At 52.8% G+C, this 19,860-nt stretch overlaps 1 protein-coding gene across 1 annotated transcript in view; it reads right to left on the bottom strand.

Annotated features, from left to right (window-relative positions):
• Positions 1 to 265: 265 nt before the first annotated feature.
• SPNS3 (SPNS lysolipid transporter 3, sphingosine-1-phosphate (putative)) overlaps positions 266 to 19,860 on the bottom strand; it is a 40,406-nt gene continuing 20,811 nt past the window's right edge. The window contains exons 9-12 of the mRNA XM_077163111.1: positions 7,917 to 7,982; positions 1,509 to 1,607; positions 1,209 to 1,380; positions 266 to 635 (exon numbers count right to left, since the gene is read on the bottom strand). Coding sequence (XP_077019226.1) covers positions 508 to 635; positions 1,209 to 1,380; positions 1,509 to 1,607; positions 7,917 to 7,982 — 465 coding nt within the window. The 3' untranslated portion in view covers positions 266 to 507. The remainder of the gene's footprint in view (positions 636 to 1,208; positions 1,381 to 1,508; positions 1,608 to 7,916; positions 7,983 to 19,860) is intronic.

The raw sequence follows: 19,860 nt of genomic DNA, 5'->3' as shown, positions 1-19,860 counted from the left end.
CCTTTTGTTCAGAGGGTGAATTCACTCGGAGGGTGTCTGGGTCAGACTGAGTCTGAGCATGTCACAGCTGGGAAGCCCAGCGGTGGGGACACGTACAGACCCAGGCCGAGCATCCCCCCCCTCATTCCCCCTACATCAGGGGGTAGCCCTGCATCCTTGGCCCAGACTGCCCACCTCCTCCTGCCCCCTTTCCACTCCCCCTCCCAGCAGAGGCACCCGTGAGGCTATAAATGATATGATCGTCTGAAGGCCTGAAATCCATGGGTTGTACTGACCCTGCTTTAATGGGGGCCCCCCATTAAAGCTGCAGAGCCCAGGCTGGGGTGGCCTAGAACTGAATGCAGGCACAGGTCCAGGCCCCCCATGGAGGGTGCTGACAGCTCAATTCCCTGCCTGGCCGCCGGGCCCTGCCAGCTCTCTGGCTGGGAGTGAAGACGCGGCAGGTGCAGCTCGGCCAGGGTCCTGAGCCACAGCCAAATGTCGGCAGAGGCGCTGCCACTGTTGGGTCTAACTGGGACCTGCAGGCAAGGTGGGTGAGGTGCCCTCGCTGCCGGGCAGGGGTCTCGGGTCCTTGGCGGAAACACTGGTGCCAGAAAGCAGGCTTTGGCTCTCTGCGTCCTTGCTGTCCAGATGCCCTGTGGGAAGAAAGAAACTTGTCCAGCCCCAAAAGAGGCCGGCAATGCTTTGAGTTCAAGCCCTGGGCACCCTCTTTCGTGAATCCTCCAAGTTCCGTTTGCAAAATAAATTCTGAATCCTACCGTTTCTCACCACCTTCACTGCCACCGCCACGGTCTTAGCTCCACCTTCTCTCTCCTGGGTCATCCACAGCCTCCGAAGTTCTCACTGCTTTAACTCTGAACCCTACTGTCTTCACTCAACACGGAACCAGAGTGATGCTTTCACACTGCAAACCTGACTGCCTTGCCACCCCTACCATGGAAACCCCACTGCAGCTCCCGTCTCACTCAGCACAAGGCCCAGGGCCCACCAGGTCCCTCACAGTGGGACCCTGTCCTGCTCTGCCCTCACCCCATACCACTCCCCCCAGCCCCCTTTGCTCCTGCTCCAGCCACTCTGGCCTCCTTACCGCTGCTCAAACACACCAGCGACACCCTACCCCAGGTCCTTTGCATAGGCTTTTCCCTTTGTCAGGAGCATTCTTTCCCAGGTCGCTGACTCACCTCCTCCCAGTGTTTGCCCTGATGTACCTGCACCAGACTGCAGGACCTGAGCCTGGTCTCTCTCCAGGTGCAGTGCTGTCAGCAGGAAGCAGCCGCCTCCCAGCGCAATGACGAAGGCACAGCACAAGAAGCTCTGTTGCAGGCTGAGGAAGCGCTGCAGGTAGGAGTCGGGGCGCCCGGCCCGCAGGGCACTGGCAATCTGCAGAGAAGGAAGGCTGGGTCTGCCAGGCCCACTAGGCCGACTTCCAGGGCTCCCCCAGACCCTTCCCATCCCCTCTTCCCCCCAACTCAGGCATGCCTGGAACCCGGCAACCCTTCCACCCTTACAAGTCCTGTGAGGTAGGGGCTGCCAGCGTCTCCCAGCACATGGCCCACGGTGATCTGAAGTGCCTCGGCCGTGCCCCGGCACTTGGGCACCACCACAGACTGCAAAACACAGGAGCACCGGGGAAGCTCCCCCAGTAAGGGTGGAGAGTGGGTGCCCACCACACCCACATGCCGTTCCCTACCTGCCGAGGACAAAGGCCTAGAGAGGGGATGGGTTGGCCAGATGAAGGGGGTAGGAGGAAGTGACTGGCCCCCACTACCTGAAACTCTCCCATTAGGGCACAATGAAGCCTCCCAGCGTCCAGGCTGTAGGGACAAGCTTGGCTGTGACAGGAGTGACGGGGCTGGGCCATCCCAGCTCAGGGCCCAGGAGGCGGTGGCGAAGGCCGGCGGGCAGGAGTAGGTGCACAGCCAGGGGGCTGCGCGTGGAGGCAGGTGGGGGCGGGTGGCCAGAATGGTACGGACAGCGCAGCCCTTCTCTTGGGAAGTTCAAGCCCAGGTGGGCAGAGACCAAAGGCAGCCCTGCCGGAGGGGCCCCCATCACCCCATACCCTGACAGTGCCGGTTACTTGGGGCGGGGGCGGGGTGAGGAGTGCAGCAGTTAAGATTAGGAATTCTGGAGTCAGACTGTCTGGGTCCCAATCCCAGGTACCCACCCAAGGTGTGTGACTCACTTTACCTTCCCGTGCCTCAGCCTCCTCTTCCCCCAAATTTAGAGATGTAAACACAGCTTACTTTGAGCATTAGGTTAATTATCATTATTAATCTGGTACCCAGAGGCTTTGTATAGACATCAGATCAAAATAACACCCTGTGACTCCAGGAGGCAGAATACTCCTGGGCACCTGCTTGTGCTGTGCCTTCTGCCCAGCGTGTCTTCCCCTCTCTGGGCCAACTGGGACTTCCTTCTCTGTCCTTCAGCACTTAGTTTTGGGGTCACCTCCTCTGAGAAGCCTTCCCCAAGGGAGTGCGTGTCACCCAGGACTGGTTGGGTTCCTTTCTTTGTCTGCTTCCTCTCACCCTCCACACTCTCCAGGCAGCATCTCAGTGGCAAAGCCTTTGGTCCAGTGGGGCACCAAGCACAGAGGGGACTGGCTGGGAGTTGCCACCCAAGTAAGTCAAGGGGAACTATCTGGAACATTGGTTCCCAGAGAAACTCCTGCCAGAACTCAAGGCTGCAGGAGGGCGGGGGAGGAGAGGGGAGGGATGGGGGAGGAGAGGAAGGGGTTTGAGCAGAAGCCACGCAGTGCAGCCACAGAGGAGCTTCCCAGTCCAGAGATCATCCCCAAGGCTTAAGTGTCCATAAAACTGACCCCTGCAGAGAATCATAATAATGATAATAATTGCTAACAGGTATTGAGTGCTTCCTCCATACATTTTATATTTGAACTCAAATAACCCACAAGGGAGATACAATTACTATCCACATATTACAGGCATGGAAACTGAGGAGGTTAGGTAACCAGCCCAGGTCATCCAGCCAGGAAACAGCAGGGCTAAGATTTTATCCCAGACTCTCTCCTTCCGGGGCCCGGACTTTTGACCACTCCACTGACACGGGTTGATGTGTTCATTACTGAACATTTGGAAAACGGAGAGAAGAGAAAAGAGGACAAGTTCCTCCCCAGTCTTGCATCTGCGTAGCACAATTATGGGTAATTGGCAGAGGGGTGGGGACGGGCACTCCAGACAGGGGTCGATCCCCGCAGATTCGGTGAGCGGGGGCCTGTGGGTGGGCAGGGGACCTGGTGGGTGCTGGCAGGATGGGGCTGGCCCCGGGCAGCCACTGAGCTGGTAGTGAGAGCAGCTGAGCCTCCCGCCCAGCAGCGACCTGCCAACCGGCCTGAGAAGGAACTGGCCACAGCTTTGCACCTTCTCCAAGTGCTTCCTTCTCAGCCCATAATTATGTGATCCCGCACAGGTGGCTGTGGGAAGATGGGCAGGCCCTACCAAACGGTGGGCCCTGGACATCCACAAAGGTTCACACTGCGGGGCAGGGGGCACTGCTTGGTCCCTGGGAGCCCCTTCCTCTCCCAGACCAGCCGCTGCTGCCCCCAGCCCGCTCGAGGACCCCATTGACTCAGGGGGCTGAGGCTGGACCCCACCCACAGCTAAAGAGCCCAGGGGGTAATTTTAGAAGTGAGAGGCTTTTGGGTTCCCAAAACTCCATGATGGCGCTCTTTAGAAACAGAAACACCTCTGTTTTGGGTTCTCCCTTCTTGGAAGAGCCGGTTCCTTTATAACCGGAGGCAGAACCAGCTTCGACCACAGGCCGCTGGCAGAAAGTGTGGGCGGCCCCCCAGATGCAGGCTCCCGGGTGGGTGCCTCCCCCTCCCCACTCAGCCCTCAAACCCAGACAGCCCTGGGAGCTGAGACAGGCGGGCGAGCGAGCAGACGGCTGCCTGTAGGCCATAGGGCTGAGCAGGGAAGCCCCGAGACTTGGAGTGGGGGGAACAGGGAGGGTGATAACCCTCCAGAGGATTTGGGAAAGTCCGCTGGGGAGGTGGGAGATGAGCCTGGTGCTGGAGTCCAGAACCCCAGAGCACAGACCTGGGAAGGAGGGAGCGTGCTCTCCCCCCTCTGCTCTACTCTCACTGCCAGAGGGTGGGGTGAGCTGGCTCTGTGCCTCCCTGGGGTAGGGCAGACAGACAGGAGGTTAGGAGCAGGAGACCCCCCGGTGGGTTTTGGGAGGCAGGGAGCTCTAGGGAGAAGCAGGCTCGGAAGACAAGATCCCAGTGTTGCAGGGACCAGGACTGGTCCTGGATGGCTGAGCCGGGCCAGGCTGGGGGTGGAGGTTGCCAGAGGCAGGTCTTAGCTGTGACAGCTTCCGGGAGGCTGGGGTTGCCTGGGATAAAGGGGGTGAGCTCCCCAGCACAGGGGTTTGTGAGTGGGGGCAGGACTGTGCTAGTTGGGATTTTGCAAAGAATTAACAGATGGGGAAGCTTAGCTGGGCTAGACCAGTGTTTCTCAAAGTGTACTGTGAGGAACACCTAGGTCAAAATTACATAGGAAGTTCCTTAGAAATGCAGATCCCTGGGCTCCAACACAGACCCACTGAATTAGACTGAGGATAGAAGGACTGGAACCTGAATTTGTAACAAGCACCCCGTAACCTCAGATAATTCTTATGCACAGTCAAGTTTGAGAACCACTGGCCCAGACAACCCCTGAGGTTCCTCTCCCAGAGAGAATCTGGATTCTCCAACTTGTGGACAGGTGGACCAGAGGCAAGACTGACCACCCCCACACCCCCTTGGAATAATCAAGATGCAATAATCAAATTCTGCCTATTTACAACAGAAAAGGCCCAGAGAAGTTAAGCCACTTGGTCAGGGTCACACAGCTAACAACTGGCAGGACTGGGAGTTAACATAGGTGGTCTGTCCCAGAGGCTTAGCTCCTGGGCTGTGCTGCCCTCTCACCCTCCAGCTCCACCTACATGCTCCCAATTCCCCAGAGACTTGCAGTCTCTCCACCCCTGTCTTCTCGTCAGCCCCTCTTGGCTTCCTTTCCAGTCCATCCTTGTTCATCGGAATGTGTCCCAGCTGTCATTCCCCTGCTCCCCCTGCACACACACACATGCCCCCCCCACCCCACCCCCGCCTTCTCACACCCTGAGGCATTGACTATAAGAAGCTAGTCTCCTACCTCCAGGAGCAAGGGCAGCCCAGTGCTTGGAGCCTCCTGCACTTCCTGCCACTCATCTCCTTCCCTGCACACTTCCTGTCCCGACACCTGGCCCTGTTTCCTGCTTCCTCGCTGAGGCTACGAATCCCCCAACCTGATCCTACCCCAGGAGCTCCCTCTCTCCACCCTGGATCCTCAAGGGCTCTCAGTGCTCCCTCCCTGCCCCCAGAGGCCTGCTCTTATCTCACTTCCCCCCCACCCCCCACAGGCAAGCACTGGGAATCGAACCGGGTCTTTGGCATGGCAGGTGAGAACTCTGCCACCGAACCACCGAACCACCGTGCCCCCCCCCATCTCACTTTTTAACAGGTAACACCAGTTTCCTGTGGTCCTCGATCAACTCCAGCTCCACCCTGTCTCTCCTGACTTCTCAACACAGCTTCTAGAGAGGTCTGTTCACACTCCGCGCCCTGCTTCACCAATCCCGCTCCCCTCCCGTGGTCCAACCTGCCATCTGCCCCTCCACACCCTGCAGGCCTGCAGAGCAGGGATGCACACTCGCCCACGCCCGTGTGTACACCCACAGGCACGCCCACATTCAGGCACTGGCGCCCAAACATGCGTCACACACTTACTCCCAGGCGCATCATTTTCTCTTTCATACTCATACCAAACCTCCAAAGTCTTTCGTGAAAATCAACCCTACAGCAGGCTTCAAATCTTTCTGGGCAGCACCTAACACGGTGCTCCTTGCCTACTTGGAATAACAGTAACCTTCTTGTGAGAGTTCTTACAACCTGCCACCGGCGTGTGTGTATGGCCACGCCCCCTTTCTTTGTTTGGAAAGCAACAATATGGATAGAAAGTGTTGTGTGCCCAGGAGCTTCAGAGAGGTGGGAAGGGGGTGGTGTGCAAAGAAGCTTTCCTGGGGGGCAGGAGGAACTGTGCTAAGCTGTGGGAGAGGAGGTCACCAGGTCAGAGAGGGAGAAGGAGAGTGGGCTGGATCGAGTCCAGTCCTACTCCCTAGGCAGCTCCCCAGCAGAGCCAGAAGGGTCAAGCTGTGGCTGGCTGGCCCCGCCGCATCCCCCCACCCCATCCCAGACAGACAGACAGACAGACAGACACACACACACACACACACACACACACACTCCTCATGAGCTCTCCCAGGTTAATCATTCTTGCAAACACAGACACTGGGGGACCCAGGCACAGTCTTCACATATCTGAGGGGCTGTCATGTGGAAAAGAGAGCAGTGCGGTGGGGGCAGGGGGTGGGCAGTGGGGGGCACGAAGAGGAACATGCAGGGGGCAGGTTTTAGCTCCATCTGCCTGATTGAGAAGGGGCTATGTTGGAGAGGGGGAGGCGTTCAGCTCCCTGTGCCCCAAAGTGGGTCACACAGAGCAGTTACCAGCGCTTTCCCTTTTATCAAGGGCTTTCCCACAGGCCCGTTCACCCTCTCACGTAGGTTATGATTAACCCTTTTTATAGACAAGGAAACTGAGGCCCAAGGCCACACATGGCAAGTCTGTGGCTGAGTCTTGCCTGGAGCCCAAGTCTCCTCTCTAGGAAGAGGGACAGAGAAGTCAGCCCTGCAGCTGGCACACCCACCCAGGAGCCACAGACAGTGTCTTCCTTGTCCACACTGGACCACGGGGGTGGGAGGATAATAAGAACATTGCATCAGAAAGTGAGCTCCCCATCAACAGCGGTATTCAAGCAGGCCTGCTTGGATAATTAAATGACTACATGTCCCCATGGCCAGGACTGCTTTGGGGGATAGAAGATGAGAAAGTGGAAGCCCCTGAATCACTATCGAAGGTCGTTCTCTGTGCCGAGCACTGGGCAAAATTCATTTCACTCTCACAAGACCCATGGAGTAGGTACTATTACCATCCCCATTTTCCACATAGGGAAACTGAGGGTCAGAGTCACAAAGTGACCCGCCTGAGGCTGCACAGAGAGTAAGCGGCAGAGCCTGAACCCCAGGTGGGCTTCGCAAGCCCAGCCCTGTGCTCCCACCCTGGGCCAAATCAGTTCTCAGTCAAGCGCCAGTACCTCTACTTCCCATGTGCACAGCACTGGACTGTGCCAGGGACCCAGGAGGCAGGAGCAGTGGTCTCAGGGTGTTCCCTGTGCTATCCACAAACGCATAACCCTTCACAATATTCCAAGGCCTTCCCTGCATGTCTCCCAGGACACAGGGAGGTTGGAAGGAAGCAGGGAGGGGCCATGCTGGACTCTGGACTTAGCAGAGTCACGTGGTCAGGAGTGTCAGGTCTCCATACAGCCCCATCGGGCCCCCAGCACTGCAGCCCATGACATGGGAGCTGGAGCAGCCTGGGCCCACTCAAGCTCAGCAGCTACAGTCCTGAAGTCAGGCAACACCATCTCACACCCCAGACTGAAGGCCCAGGAGCCTGCTTGGTGAAAAGGGCGATGGTAAAGAAAAGGGGGCTGGGGGGAGAGCCTGGATTTAAAAACCTAGGTTCCAGTCCTGGTTCAGCAAATTGGTGCGCTGTGTGATCTTGCTCCAGGAACCTGACATCTCTGAGCCTCCACTTGCTCATCTGCAAATACTAGTGATGGCCAGCAGAAATGTTGTGTGAGCTATATCAAAGAAGCCCCTGGTCCAAGGTAACTACCCTATGGTCACTGAAGCCCCTCCCTCCCCACAGGCCACTCAGTGGCAGAAGTCCAGCTCTGAGCTGGGCAGATTCCATCTCCCCCTGCTTAAGAACCTCCAGGATCAGCTCCCCCATCCTGACACCCACACTTACCAGCAGGATGTCAGCAACCACTGCCCAGTTGCAGGACAGAAGCAGCTCCCCAAGGGCCAAGAACACCTGCGGACAGAGGGCGGCCTGGGTGAGCCTCCCTGACCTCAGTCACTGACCCTTCCCTGCACTGCCCGCTGCTTGCTTGAGGTCTCTTCCCAGATCAAAGCTCCATAGAGGAAAACACCATCAAGGCACATTGGGCTGGCTGAGATCTGGAACTGATTTTCCAGTTCCAGCAGGCTTGAGGGTGGATGGACTGTCCCATCGGCCAGGCCGGTACCCGCGACCCAGAGGTGAGGGCCAGGCTCGAATCTGGGCTCAGCAATGGATGGCCCTCCAGGTCCAGCCCTTGGAGCCTACCTGAGGGACCCCAATAGGAGGAGGAGAAGGCTCACAAGCCCTTTGAAAGGTGGAGAAGCAGAACCTGAGGGGAGAAGCCCAGGGTCTGCTCAGAGCTCACCCTGCCATATGTTGCTTTTCCCTGAGGCCTGCATATGCGTAGGTGCCCAGCGTGTGCCAGACAGCCTGCTGGCCCAGCCACGCTCGCCTCCACCTGTCCCCCAGCCCAGCCCTGCGGACCGTCCCCCTCCCACAGCCTCAGGGTAGCCCAGGGAGGTGAGTAGGGCTAACAACAACCATTGCACAGACAGCGAAACTGAGCCCCGGCTGGGGCCAGGGCTGGTCTTCAGGCAAAGCTGGCCTGGAACCCAAATCTTCCAGCCCCTGGCCAGTGCCAACCCCTGCCCTGGGCGTCTTTGGGGCTGGAACAACTTTCTGTGATACCCCCTGCCCTGCTGCCAGTGTCCTCCAGTGACCACAGGCCACTGTAGACACATCTCATCCAGCTCCCTTGACCGCCTCACCCCCACCTCGTGTCCAGGGATTAGGGCAATCCTCATTCCCCTCACTCAAGAGCAGTTTAATAAGAAAACAAGATGGGGGGTGGGGTGGAATTCTCATTTCTCAGAGCTTCCAAGAGCTTATTGCTGGAGCAGAATTAGTCATTTCTAGAGTCACGGGGCTGTGGCAGGGGGGCAGCCTGGACTCTGGCACCAGTACCTGAGGTCCAGAGGCTCACGAGCCCCGGGCACAGGAAGCGAAGGCGCTCTCCCCGCACCCCTAAAATGCACGGGGCACCCTTCACTCTCATGACCTCTGCTAACCTCTCAGCCCCTGCCCCGGTAAGGCAGAAGGCAGATGGCATCACCCCCATGCCACAGTCACACGTCAGGCCGCTTCCCTCTGGCTGGCCCCCCATGCAGGGTGGGGGTGGGAGGCAGGCGGGGGCCGGGGAGAGCTCCGGGGGGCCTCCAGCACCCCCCGCGATGCCTGGATGGGAGGCAGGGGCTGGGCAGGGCAGGCGCCAAGCACAAGCCTGAAGGACGGACAGGATTAGGAGGGGCCAGAGGGACAGCCAGGCCTCGCCAAGCAGAGAACCCCCCGAGGGCAGGGGCAAGGGGGCCGCCGGGCATGCTGGAGACCAAATACGGCCCAGCTGAGGAGGGACAGCAGCTGTGAGTGTGCCCAGTCTAAACTGACTCCCTGTGGGTGCAGCTCTGGACCCTCCAAGGCCAAACTTGGGGGGTAAGGGTGGGCCCTGAGGGCAGGGCCGAGGGCCTGGGGCTGGGCACCCACAGGGGGTGGGAATCAGGAAGTCGCTGGCGGGCGGGTCCCAGGCGGGCCCCAGGCAGGCCGCAGACCTGCATTCCAGCTCGGCAGGCCCTGCCAACCCCGGCCTCCTGGGGCCACATGAAAGCCCAGCGCAGCTCGCCCCAGCCCAGGGCCCCTCCACCTGGAACGCCAGGCCGCTCCCCTCCCCGCCCCTCCAGCTTGCACCTGGCCCTGTTCCATCCACCCAGAGCCGCTCGCTGCTTGCGCTGCCGCCTCCCCTTCTGTCCCTCCCCGCACCCCCGCACCCACAGGACATACCGAACTATACCTTTTCCTTCCTCCATCTGGGGCAGGGTGGATCCCGACCCCGAAATAGAGCTAGCCTAAAGGGAGGCGGCAGCCACAATGGGGCCTTTCAGGCTGAGCCAGCCTCCCGAACATGCCAGCTTTCCTCGGACACACCTGGAAACCGGCACCGCGCCACCAACCACCCGGCAGCTTCGGGGGGCCGCCTAGGGACGGGCTGCCTCCTAATCCCGTAATTACTGTCCCCACAGGAGCCCGCCCTCGCTGCCTCAGCTCAAGGAGGGGCTGTCCAGCAAAGGGCTGCGGCCTCCTGGGGTGGATGGGCACCCTGAGAGGTCACCACTGCCCCCTGGGCCTCAGTTTCCCCAACTGTACAATGATGGCGGTACTGCCAACACCCCGGGCCTCTAAGGCCGGTAAAGCTCTTTTTGCTTGTCGCAGGCCGGCTGCAAACTGGAACTCCGACTTCAATGACTCCCATGACCGATCCAGACTTGGGTTCCGTAATTAAAAAGCAAAGCGAGCAAACACAAATAATGGTGATGAAAGAGGTCCCGGTTTGAAATAAAGTCACCGTGAAGAATTTCAGTAACGTCTTCAGAGCTACCCCAACATGGGCGTCTCAGCCCCAGGCCCCCCTGAATGGGGGCTGCAGGCACCTCCCACTGAACAAGTGCCCCCAAATCATCCTCGTCCCCGCCCCCCTCCCAATCATCTCCTTGCTGGTGGGGCTCACCCAGGGGCTCCTCCATGCCCCACTGGCCCTCATCCTGCCCCTCCGGTCACCGACACCTGCCCATTAAAATCCCTCCAACCGGCCCCCTCCGCTCAACCTCTGCTGCTGGTCAGGCCCAGGCCCCAGCCTCTCTCCCCTCCTCACAGTTTCCCTGCACTGACCCGCCCCCCAGCAGCTCCTGCGGCCCTTCCAATAGGGACATCTGACTCTGCCCCAGGCTCTTGAGAGCCCCTCCAGGCTGCCCTGCACCCTGACTCAGCCCCTCTCGGGTGACAGGGCCAGGGAGAGCTTCCGGAGCCCGGGAAATGCGCAGCCCCTCCGCCCTGGCCACGTGCACTTCAGAGGGAGGAAAATTCCTCCCTGGAGCTGGGCAGAAGCATGAACATGCCTGGCCTCTGCTGCCCCTGGCCAGAGAGGTGTGCAAACACACACACACACACACACACACACACACACACATGCTAACACTGTCACTCACAGCCACGCACTCAGGTGCTGCCCCACACAAGTACGCACATACACGGCCACACACGTGTGCCTTCCCGCACGTGTACACCCACATGGACGTACCTATAAACTCGCACCACGGCACACACACATATGCATGAAACAGGGGTGACTTCAAAATTTTCAAGTGTGAGGCAAGAGCACCACCAGCTGAACAGATGGCATCTGTAAACACCCTACAGGCTTGCTGGGGCGTCCTCACCAAATAACAGCATTATGTCCTAACATGGACATAATCTACGAAGAAATTTTTGCACACACAACCATACTTGTACACACGCATATACCTGTACACGAATGGGTATGTGCCCTCTTGGTCATGCACAGGTGTGCACATGTGTGTGCACACTCAGATCTTCACACACTCACGAATACCTCTCCTCAGGTATTCCCGCACACACAGGGTGGCATGAGGAAGAAGCAAGAAGGAAGACGGAGCATCAGCCATAGAGAAGGGGCAGCTCCTGTGGAGTGGAGAAAGGCAGACTTACTAAGTCTTAGCTTTTTGCCATCACAGCCTTCCAACTGGCCAGTAGTGACCGGTCCTGAACTGTATAGAATGCACTCTAAGCCCCTGGCAAGAAGAGAAAATGCAACCACCCCCCATGGGGTCATGGAGACGGTCAGAGCCTGGGCCCAATCCTTCTCATCACAGATCCACTCCTCACCCAGCATGGCTGAGCCAGTCAGGACATAGTCCTGGGGCACAGACTGGCCGCCAGCAAGCTGCCGCACCAGCTGGCACACTTTGCCCCTGGGCCTGCCAATCTGTAAGTGCAGGACGGGCATCAGGGCACAAGGGCACCATCTGGTTTCCAGGGGCCGGCAGCAGCCCCACAACCTGGCCGGCAGGCAGGCGGGGCGGGAGGCGGGGAAGGCAGCAAAGCTCTGGCTGGGATGGTGGGCTCTGTAAGCGGGCCTGCCGCCCACCCAAGGAGAAGCACCTGTTAGATCCTGGCAGGAAGGTGGAGCCCCAGAGGAAGGACAGTGGGGCCTCTCTCTGTCCCTCCAAGGCAGCCCTGGTAGAGCCTGGTCACTCCAGCCCAGGAAGCAAGGGAAAAAGAGCATCTCAGAGAAGCACCTCCAATGGCCAAGTCTGGGGGAGTGGTGGGAGAGGCTCCAGAGCTGGGACACCGGCACAGACCAACTGTCAGAGCTTCCCTGGAGACCAGCGTGGATCCCATAGCCATCCCCAGAATCCTTGGCTGATCTTGACTGAGTCTCTGCTGGATGCGCCCTGGCTGTTCCCTGCCAAACACCTTACAAGGCCCTTCCCTGGGCACCAGACAGGGCGGCTGCTGGGCCTCCGTCCTGGACCTCACTTAGAAGAAGGGTGGATCCCCTCTCAGATGACAGCTGTAGAGGCCTCAGTGACAGCCAAGCTGGCTCTGCGTAGTGTGCTGGTGTCCACACCTCTCCATGGGCAAGGAGGGAACACACAGTCATGAGCAAGTTTGGACTGGAAGGCACCTTTAAGGTCATCTGGGGGCAACTTCTGGGTAAAAGTGGAGGATTGAAATTGCATCATAAACTTTCCTTCTCTCCCCACCCCCCAAAAATATAAAAGCCAGTAAAAAAGTTAGGTTTTCACCAAAGAAAAGAACAAAATGTAATGAAATAAATACCATTAGCAACCAAGAAACAAATGATTCTAGAGTAGAGAGTATATTCCTTCTCAACTACCCCTCCCCAAAGCCTTTCACCAAAACCCCAAGACATGGAGGGAAATAAACTGAGTGCGGGTCCTTAGTTCTCACTTTTAACTGAGAGCCGGTGAAAAGCTGCCAGGAAGAAATGGGTAAAAGTGGAGAAAATGAACAATGACTGCAGTCACTGGCTCCATTCAAGACCCGAGTGTACCCCCATCCCAGGAGGGATGCTCCCAGTAATTAGGCAGAATGGGCCCTGTTATAGAGCATTTACCTAAATCCCTGAAGACAGAGTGGAGCTCAGGTGTCCTAACAAAGACTCCTCACTGCCTCACCTGAGCCCTGCAATTCCCTCCAGCGACAAAAAAAAAAAAAAAGTCTGTAGAAACTGCTGCCCAGCTCTGCAGCCTCTTTGGAGAAGAGAATGGTCCCAGAGAATTGTTCCCCAAGCTGGGAGAAGGCATTCAATATGTAAACCATGCAAACACACTATAGCAGGGGGGAGGAGGGGAGGAGAGAGGGAGGAAAAAAGGAAAAGGAAAAAGAAAAGAAAGGAGGGAGAGGTGGAAGGAAGAAAAAGAATCCAATCTAGACAGATGACAGGAGAAGGAGCAGAAGGAAATTACTTATAATTGCTTCAAGCTACTGAACAATAGTAAGAATATTAATCCAATAAAAAAAGAGCTCTAAGGTGAAATGAAGACCCAGTAGAATAAGATGAAAGGGATATTGCAGATCCAAGGAAATAAATGGGTGGGGGGGGACAACACTATTATAGAACAAATAAATGAAAAAATAGCTAGAAACAGAATAGACACCAATGAAAATAGAATTACTGATATTGAGAAAAGATTTAAGATAATTTCATTGACTAAAGATTAAAATAAAAAAGAAGAAGACAGTGAGAATAAAATCATTAGGAGCCAATGCTTAGGGAGACAGATAAAGACACAAGGACACTGAGCTGGGACAAGGGTGAGGCAAGGCAGACACCTAGGACACAAAATTTAGGGAAGACACTCACCCGCAGGGTTGTACAAAAGCAGAGTTGGCACCTGAGTGTGAATGCCACCTTAAATTTTGTGTCCTAGGTGTCATGCTTGCCTCACCCTATTGCAGCCCTGAAAATGATCCAACATATGTAAAAAAACACAGCAACAAATGAAAGGAAGAGATATGCATAAAGGTAAAATACAGGAGGGGGAGATATACAATATTGATTCAGCAGATAGTACACTGTTATGAGGAAATGTTGGTATTATATGGAAAATGTAACTTTGAGACATATCCTAGCTGTGGCAAGCCCCTTCTGACAGCCCCCAATGAGCCCCACCTCCTGTTATTCAACCCTTGGCATGATCTCCTACCCTTGAGTGTGGGCCAGACCAAGTGACTTGCTTCTAACAAAGAGAATACCACCGAAGTAATGGATGTCACATCTGTGATTGTGAAAGAATGTGACTGCCTTCTCATGGGACTCTATTTGCCTCCTTAGCCTGCAAGCTTTGGTGCAGCAAGCTGTCCATGTAACAAGGAGTCAAGTGCAGGCTCCAGCTAACAGCCAGTGAGGAACTGAGGGCCTCCATCCATCAAACCATAAGGAACTGAATGCTGCCAATGACCATCAAGTGATCTTGGTAGTGGCTCCTTCCCTGATCGAGCCTCCAGATGAGACAACAAATGCTGGGCCAAATACCTTGATTGTGGCTGTGAGAGAAACCTGAAGTAGAGGACCCAATTGAGCTCTGACCAAATCCCTGACCCACAGAAACTGTCAGATAAAGAAGTGTGTTGCTTTAAAACATGGAGTTTTGGGATAATTTGTTACCCAGCAATAGATAACTAATACACTAAGTCAAGCTATCGAATTTCAACAATAAATAATGAAATCTTAAGGTATACAGACAGAAAAGGTGAATCAACACTAAGGTTAAAAAATAAATCAGATTCCCCAATAAATCCCAGAGTGATTTGAACAGTGAATAAAAAAGTATTTGCAAAGTCCCCTTTGGGGAATGGTGAGAAAAGGGAGAAATTCAACTTCCCCAAGTTGAATTCTTGATATTCTCACAAGCAGCGCGGACAACCAAAGCTATAGGCTGAGCCCCCAGTCTTGGTGTTTGTCCATATGAAACTTAACCCCACAAAGGAGAGGTCAAGCCTACTTAAAATTAGGCCTAAGAGTCACCCCCAAGAGAGCCTCTTCTGTTGCTCAGATGTGGCCTCTCTCTCCAGCCAACACAACAAACAAACTCACCACCCTCCTCCTGTCTATGTGAGACATGGCTCCCAAGGGGTGTGGACCTTCCTGGCAACATGGGACAGAAATCCTAGAATGAGCTGAGACTCAGCATCAAGGGATTGAGAAAACCCCTAAAATGAGCTGAGACTCAGCATCAAGGAATTGAGAAAACCTTCTCAACCAAAAGGGGGAAGAGTGAAATAAGACAAAATGAAGTGTTAATGCTGAGAGATTCCAGAGTCAAGAGGTTATCCTGGAGGTTATTCTTATGCACTCAATAGATATCACCTTGTTAGTTAAGATGTGAGGGAGAGGCTGGAGGGAACTGCCTGAAAATGTAGAGCTGTGTTCCAGTAGCCATGTCTCTTGAAGATGATTATATAATGATATAGCTTTCACAATGTGATGGTGTGATTGTGAAAACCTTGTGTCTGGTGTGCCTTTTATCTACCTTATCAACAGATGAGTAAACATATGGAATAAAAATAAATAATAGGGGGAACAAATGTTAAAATAAATTTAGTTTGAAATGCTAGTGATCAATGAAAGGGAGGGGTAAGGGCTATGGTATGTATGAATTTTTTTTCTGTTTTCTCTTAATTTCTTTTTCTGAATAGATGCAAGTGTTCCAAGAAATGATCGTGATGATGAATATGCAACTATGTGATGATATTGTGAATTACTGATTATATATGTAGAACAGAATGATCAGAAGTTAAGAATGTTTGGATTTGTTTGGTGTTCTTTGGTATTTAAAAAAAATTTTAAATTAATAAAAAACAAACAAACAATAAATAAATAAATAAATCAGGCAACAACTCTGCAAGTCCCCCCTATATGGGACATGACATCCAGGGGTGAAAGTCTCCCTGGGCGACGTGGGAGATGTCTCCCAGGGATGAATTGGACCCTGGCAATGTGGGATCAACAACTCCATCCTGACCAAAAGGGGATAAAGAAGTGTAACTAATAAAGTATCAGTGGCAGAGAGAGTTCAAATAGAGTTGAGAGGCTACTCCAGAGGTTGCTTTTACACAAGCTTCAAGTAGACCTTGCTACCTATCATAACCTGCCAGCCCCCAACCAGGACTCTTCCAGCCAATCCTAAAGAACACCCAGGGCAATATATAAGATTCCACAAGGGTTCCAGGCACTAGAGTAATTTTCCAGAAACCTACAAACTCCAGATAAGTCCTGAAACCTAGAGGACCCAGCCTCTCCAGAACTCTCCAGATAGTTCCATCTCCCTACCCCATATTAGTGACAGCCCCTTCCAACATGAAAAAGTTAGAATGGCCATAGCCCAAACACCCCTAAAGAAAGGGATAGAAAGATCAAAGGTGATGGTGGAGTTATACAGAGAAGATAGGATTTAACAAATGAGTATGATTACTGAACCATTAAATTCATATCTCTTTTAGTCTCTAGTGTCTTAGAGCAGCTAGAAGTAAAAACCTGAAATTGTGGAATTGTAACCCATGTCAAACTCTGAAATATGTTCTACAACTAATTGTGGTGCTTTGAAATTTATTGCTTTTTTGTATATATGATATTTTTCACAAAAAAAGAAAGAAAAAAAGTTGATTATGGTGATAAAAAAAATATTTAAGCCCTCTAGCCTCCTATATTCTGGAGCAGCTAGAAGGAAAAATCTGAAAGGATTGTATGGTAGCCCATGACAAACTCTGGGATCTGTCCTGTAACTACTTGTTGAAGAGTGCTTTGAAAACCAATGCTTTTTTATTTCTTTGCTTTATATATATGTTATACTATACAATTTTTTAAAAGTTAAAAAAAATAAGTAAATAAATAAATTGGGCTAGTTCTATTCTCCAAGGCCATATTTGATACCAAAAGACAAATGCTTGCAAAGTAATGAGGGAAAGGAAATGTGACCCAAAAATGTTATATACAGTTAGATGTTGTTCAAATAAAGAGTTAAAGAAGGGAAGACAATCTCAACCATGAATGAACCAAAGAAAATATGTGTGGCCTTTTTGGGGGGAAATAAAAAGGCTGCTTAAATCACAAAATCTACCCAGTTAGGAGTTGAGGCAAAATTAGGAATCTGGGAATGGAGACTCTATATAAATTGATTGATAATGAGCATTTGATCTATTTAAAGATTGATCTACTGCAGACAAATAAAAGGATTATGCTTAGAAAACAGACCGTGAATGTTATTAACCTACAAAACGTAAAAATAATTTAACTAATAAATATCAGGAAGTTGGGGAAGAGAAGAAGGAAGGAGGTATGAGAAGGCCGATGTTCTCTTTCCTAGCTGGAATTCATTATACAGCCCAAAATTTCAAAATGAATTTAAAGGTTGATAATTCCTCCAATCTCACTTCAATTTATTCGAGTAAACTCAAACAAATCAATCAAAACAGTTTTATAAAAATTGTACTATAAGCAAAAGATCTGAATAGGCATTTCTCCAAAGAAGATGCACAAATGGCCAATAAGCTTAATCCTTAGATCCTTTCCTCTTTCCTATGTTCACTCCCTTGGTGATCTCATTCCATCTCCTGGCTTTAAATCACCACCTTGAACCTCTCTTTAAACTCCAGGCTCATATATCCAACTGCCACTTACCATGTCATTTATGTCCTAATAGGCAACTCAAATTTAGCAGGCCTAAAACTGGACTCCTTATTCTTGCCTCCATCCAAAACAAATCCCTGCTCCGCCCTCTCTCTTTCCCCTCTCTGTAAATGGCCACTCCATGCTTCCAGAGGCTCAGGCCAAAAGCCATGGAACCACCCTCGACTCCTCCCTTTTTGTCACACTTCACATCCAATCCGTCAGGAAATCCTGTTGATTCTATTTCCAAAATACACCAGAATCTGACCACTTCCCCACGCTTCCTCCGTAACTACCCTCATTCCAGTCCCTGCTACGTCACGCCTGTCTTGTTGAAAAGCTTCCTAATTTGCTTCTGACTTTCTCCAACTTTGCTCTGTTCTCAACGCAGCAGCCAGAGAGATTCTGTCCAACTTTATGGTAGATCTTACAAAAATGGTCCCCAATTCATCCAGTACACACACCCTCGCACAGTGAATCTGGGCTGGCCTCACAACCTGCTTGACCAATAAAGCAGAAACCAGGCTATGTGAGTTCCTGGGCTAGGCCTCAAGAGACTTTGCAGTTTCTGTTTCTGCTTTCTTGGAATGCAGAAGATCTTGCCTTAAGATCACCGTGTAAGTAAGCGGTCCAGCCTATTGGAGGATGAGAGGCCCCACGGAGGAGAACCAAGGAGTTCCGGTGGACACACAGACGTCGGTGAGGCCAAGCTTGGACATTCCAGCCTGGCTGACCGTCCAGGTGAAGACAGCCGCATGAGGGGACCCAGGTGAAGCCAGCAAAGAAACAGTCCAGCCAAACCAGGGAACCATAAGAAATAATAAAACACTGTTATTTTAAAGCCACCAAGTTTGGGGATGGTTTGTTATGCAGCAGTAGATAACTAATACAAATTATAATTCAGATCATTTCACTTCTCTAATGGTTTCCCCCTTCACTTAAATTTGAAATCAAAGTGATTATATGTCTAATGTCCTATGCAATATACAACGCCATCCCCCACTGCTCTATCTGCTATACCTTTCCCGGGCTTTCCCCACTCCAATCACATTTCCTCCAACACACCAGCCATCCTTTCAGCTCAAAGCCTTTGCACTTGCTGTTCCCTCTGCCTGAAGGACTCTTCTCCACCCACCCCACCCCCATATCTGCATGGCTCCTTCCCTCACTTACTTCAGGTCACTACTGAAGTGCCACGGTCTGGGTGAACCCTTCCCTGACCTCCTTGCACTGTCCCACCTGCTCTGCTTGTCTTCTTTCCCTGCCCTATTATTCGCCATGGGTCTCGTTCCCATGTAGCATACTATTTATTTTATATTTTTATTTTATCACATGCCTACTTCTGCCTGTTTTACTCAGTACTGCATCCCTAGTACCTGGAACAGCATTTGACACACAAGAGGTGCTCGGTAAACACTTGATAAATAAGTAAACATTGCTGGGACCTGCGTCCCATCCACCCGATCACGCCCCAAGGCTCTGTTCCCTGCAACCTTGGACACACCTGCTCCCTCAGCACCTGAGACTCAGTAGGGCTTTGAGGGTGAAGTCTTAAGCCCCAGGTTTCTCATCTATGGGCCTGGAAGGGCAGCATGCAACCAGAGGCTCACCTGGGAGGCAGCCCACATGCACAGACACTCTTTCCTGCAATGTCAGACATCATACAGTGGAGGAGTCCTTAGACATAGGGCGGATTTTATTTTCAAGAAATGTCCTCTGCAGTATTTCCTGCTGCCCATGCTCTTTCCAATCGCTGGGACTCCCAATAAAACGATGGAGTCCCTTTCCTCTCCCCTTGAACTTGAGCAGGAATCTATGGCTGCTTCTAAGAACTAAATGCAGCAGAAGTGACACTGCGTAACTTTTAAGTCCAGACCATAACAAGCAATACAGCTTCAGCTACTTGCTCTCTTTGGATGTGAGTCCTCGGGAAATAGTCACCATATCATGAGGAAGCCCAGGCCACACGGAGAGGCCACGGGTAGGTAGGTGTTCCAGCCCCAGCTAAAGTGCCACCCAATAGCCAGCATTCACTGCCGGACAGGCTAGCCAAAGCCAAGTGTAACAGAGATAAGTTATCCTCTCCAAGCCTGGCCCAAAATGCAATTTCAAAATAGATATTTTTATTTTTTAAGCCACTAAGTTTTGTTACACATCCATAGGAACTGGAACAGGCCCCAAAGTGCCTACAAGGAAACCAAGAGTTAAGTATTAGTACTCCCATTTGATAGCTGAGAACACTGAGGTTCATCGAAATCAAGGTCTTGCCCTAGGTCACACACTGAAGAATAGGGAATGGTGCCCAGG

This window comes from Tamandua tetradactyla, chromosome 6 (genome assembly GCF_023851605.1).
Source record: "Tamandua tetradactyla isolate mTamTet1 chromosome 6, mTamTet1.pri, whole genome shotgun sequence".
NCBI classification, from domain to species: domain Eukaryota; kingdom Metazoa; phylum Chordata; class Mammalia; order Pilosa; family Myrmecophagidae; genus Tamandua; species Tamandua tetradactyla.
This window is presented reverse-complemented; position numbering and strand designations above follow the sequence as displayed.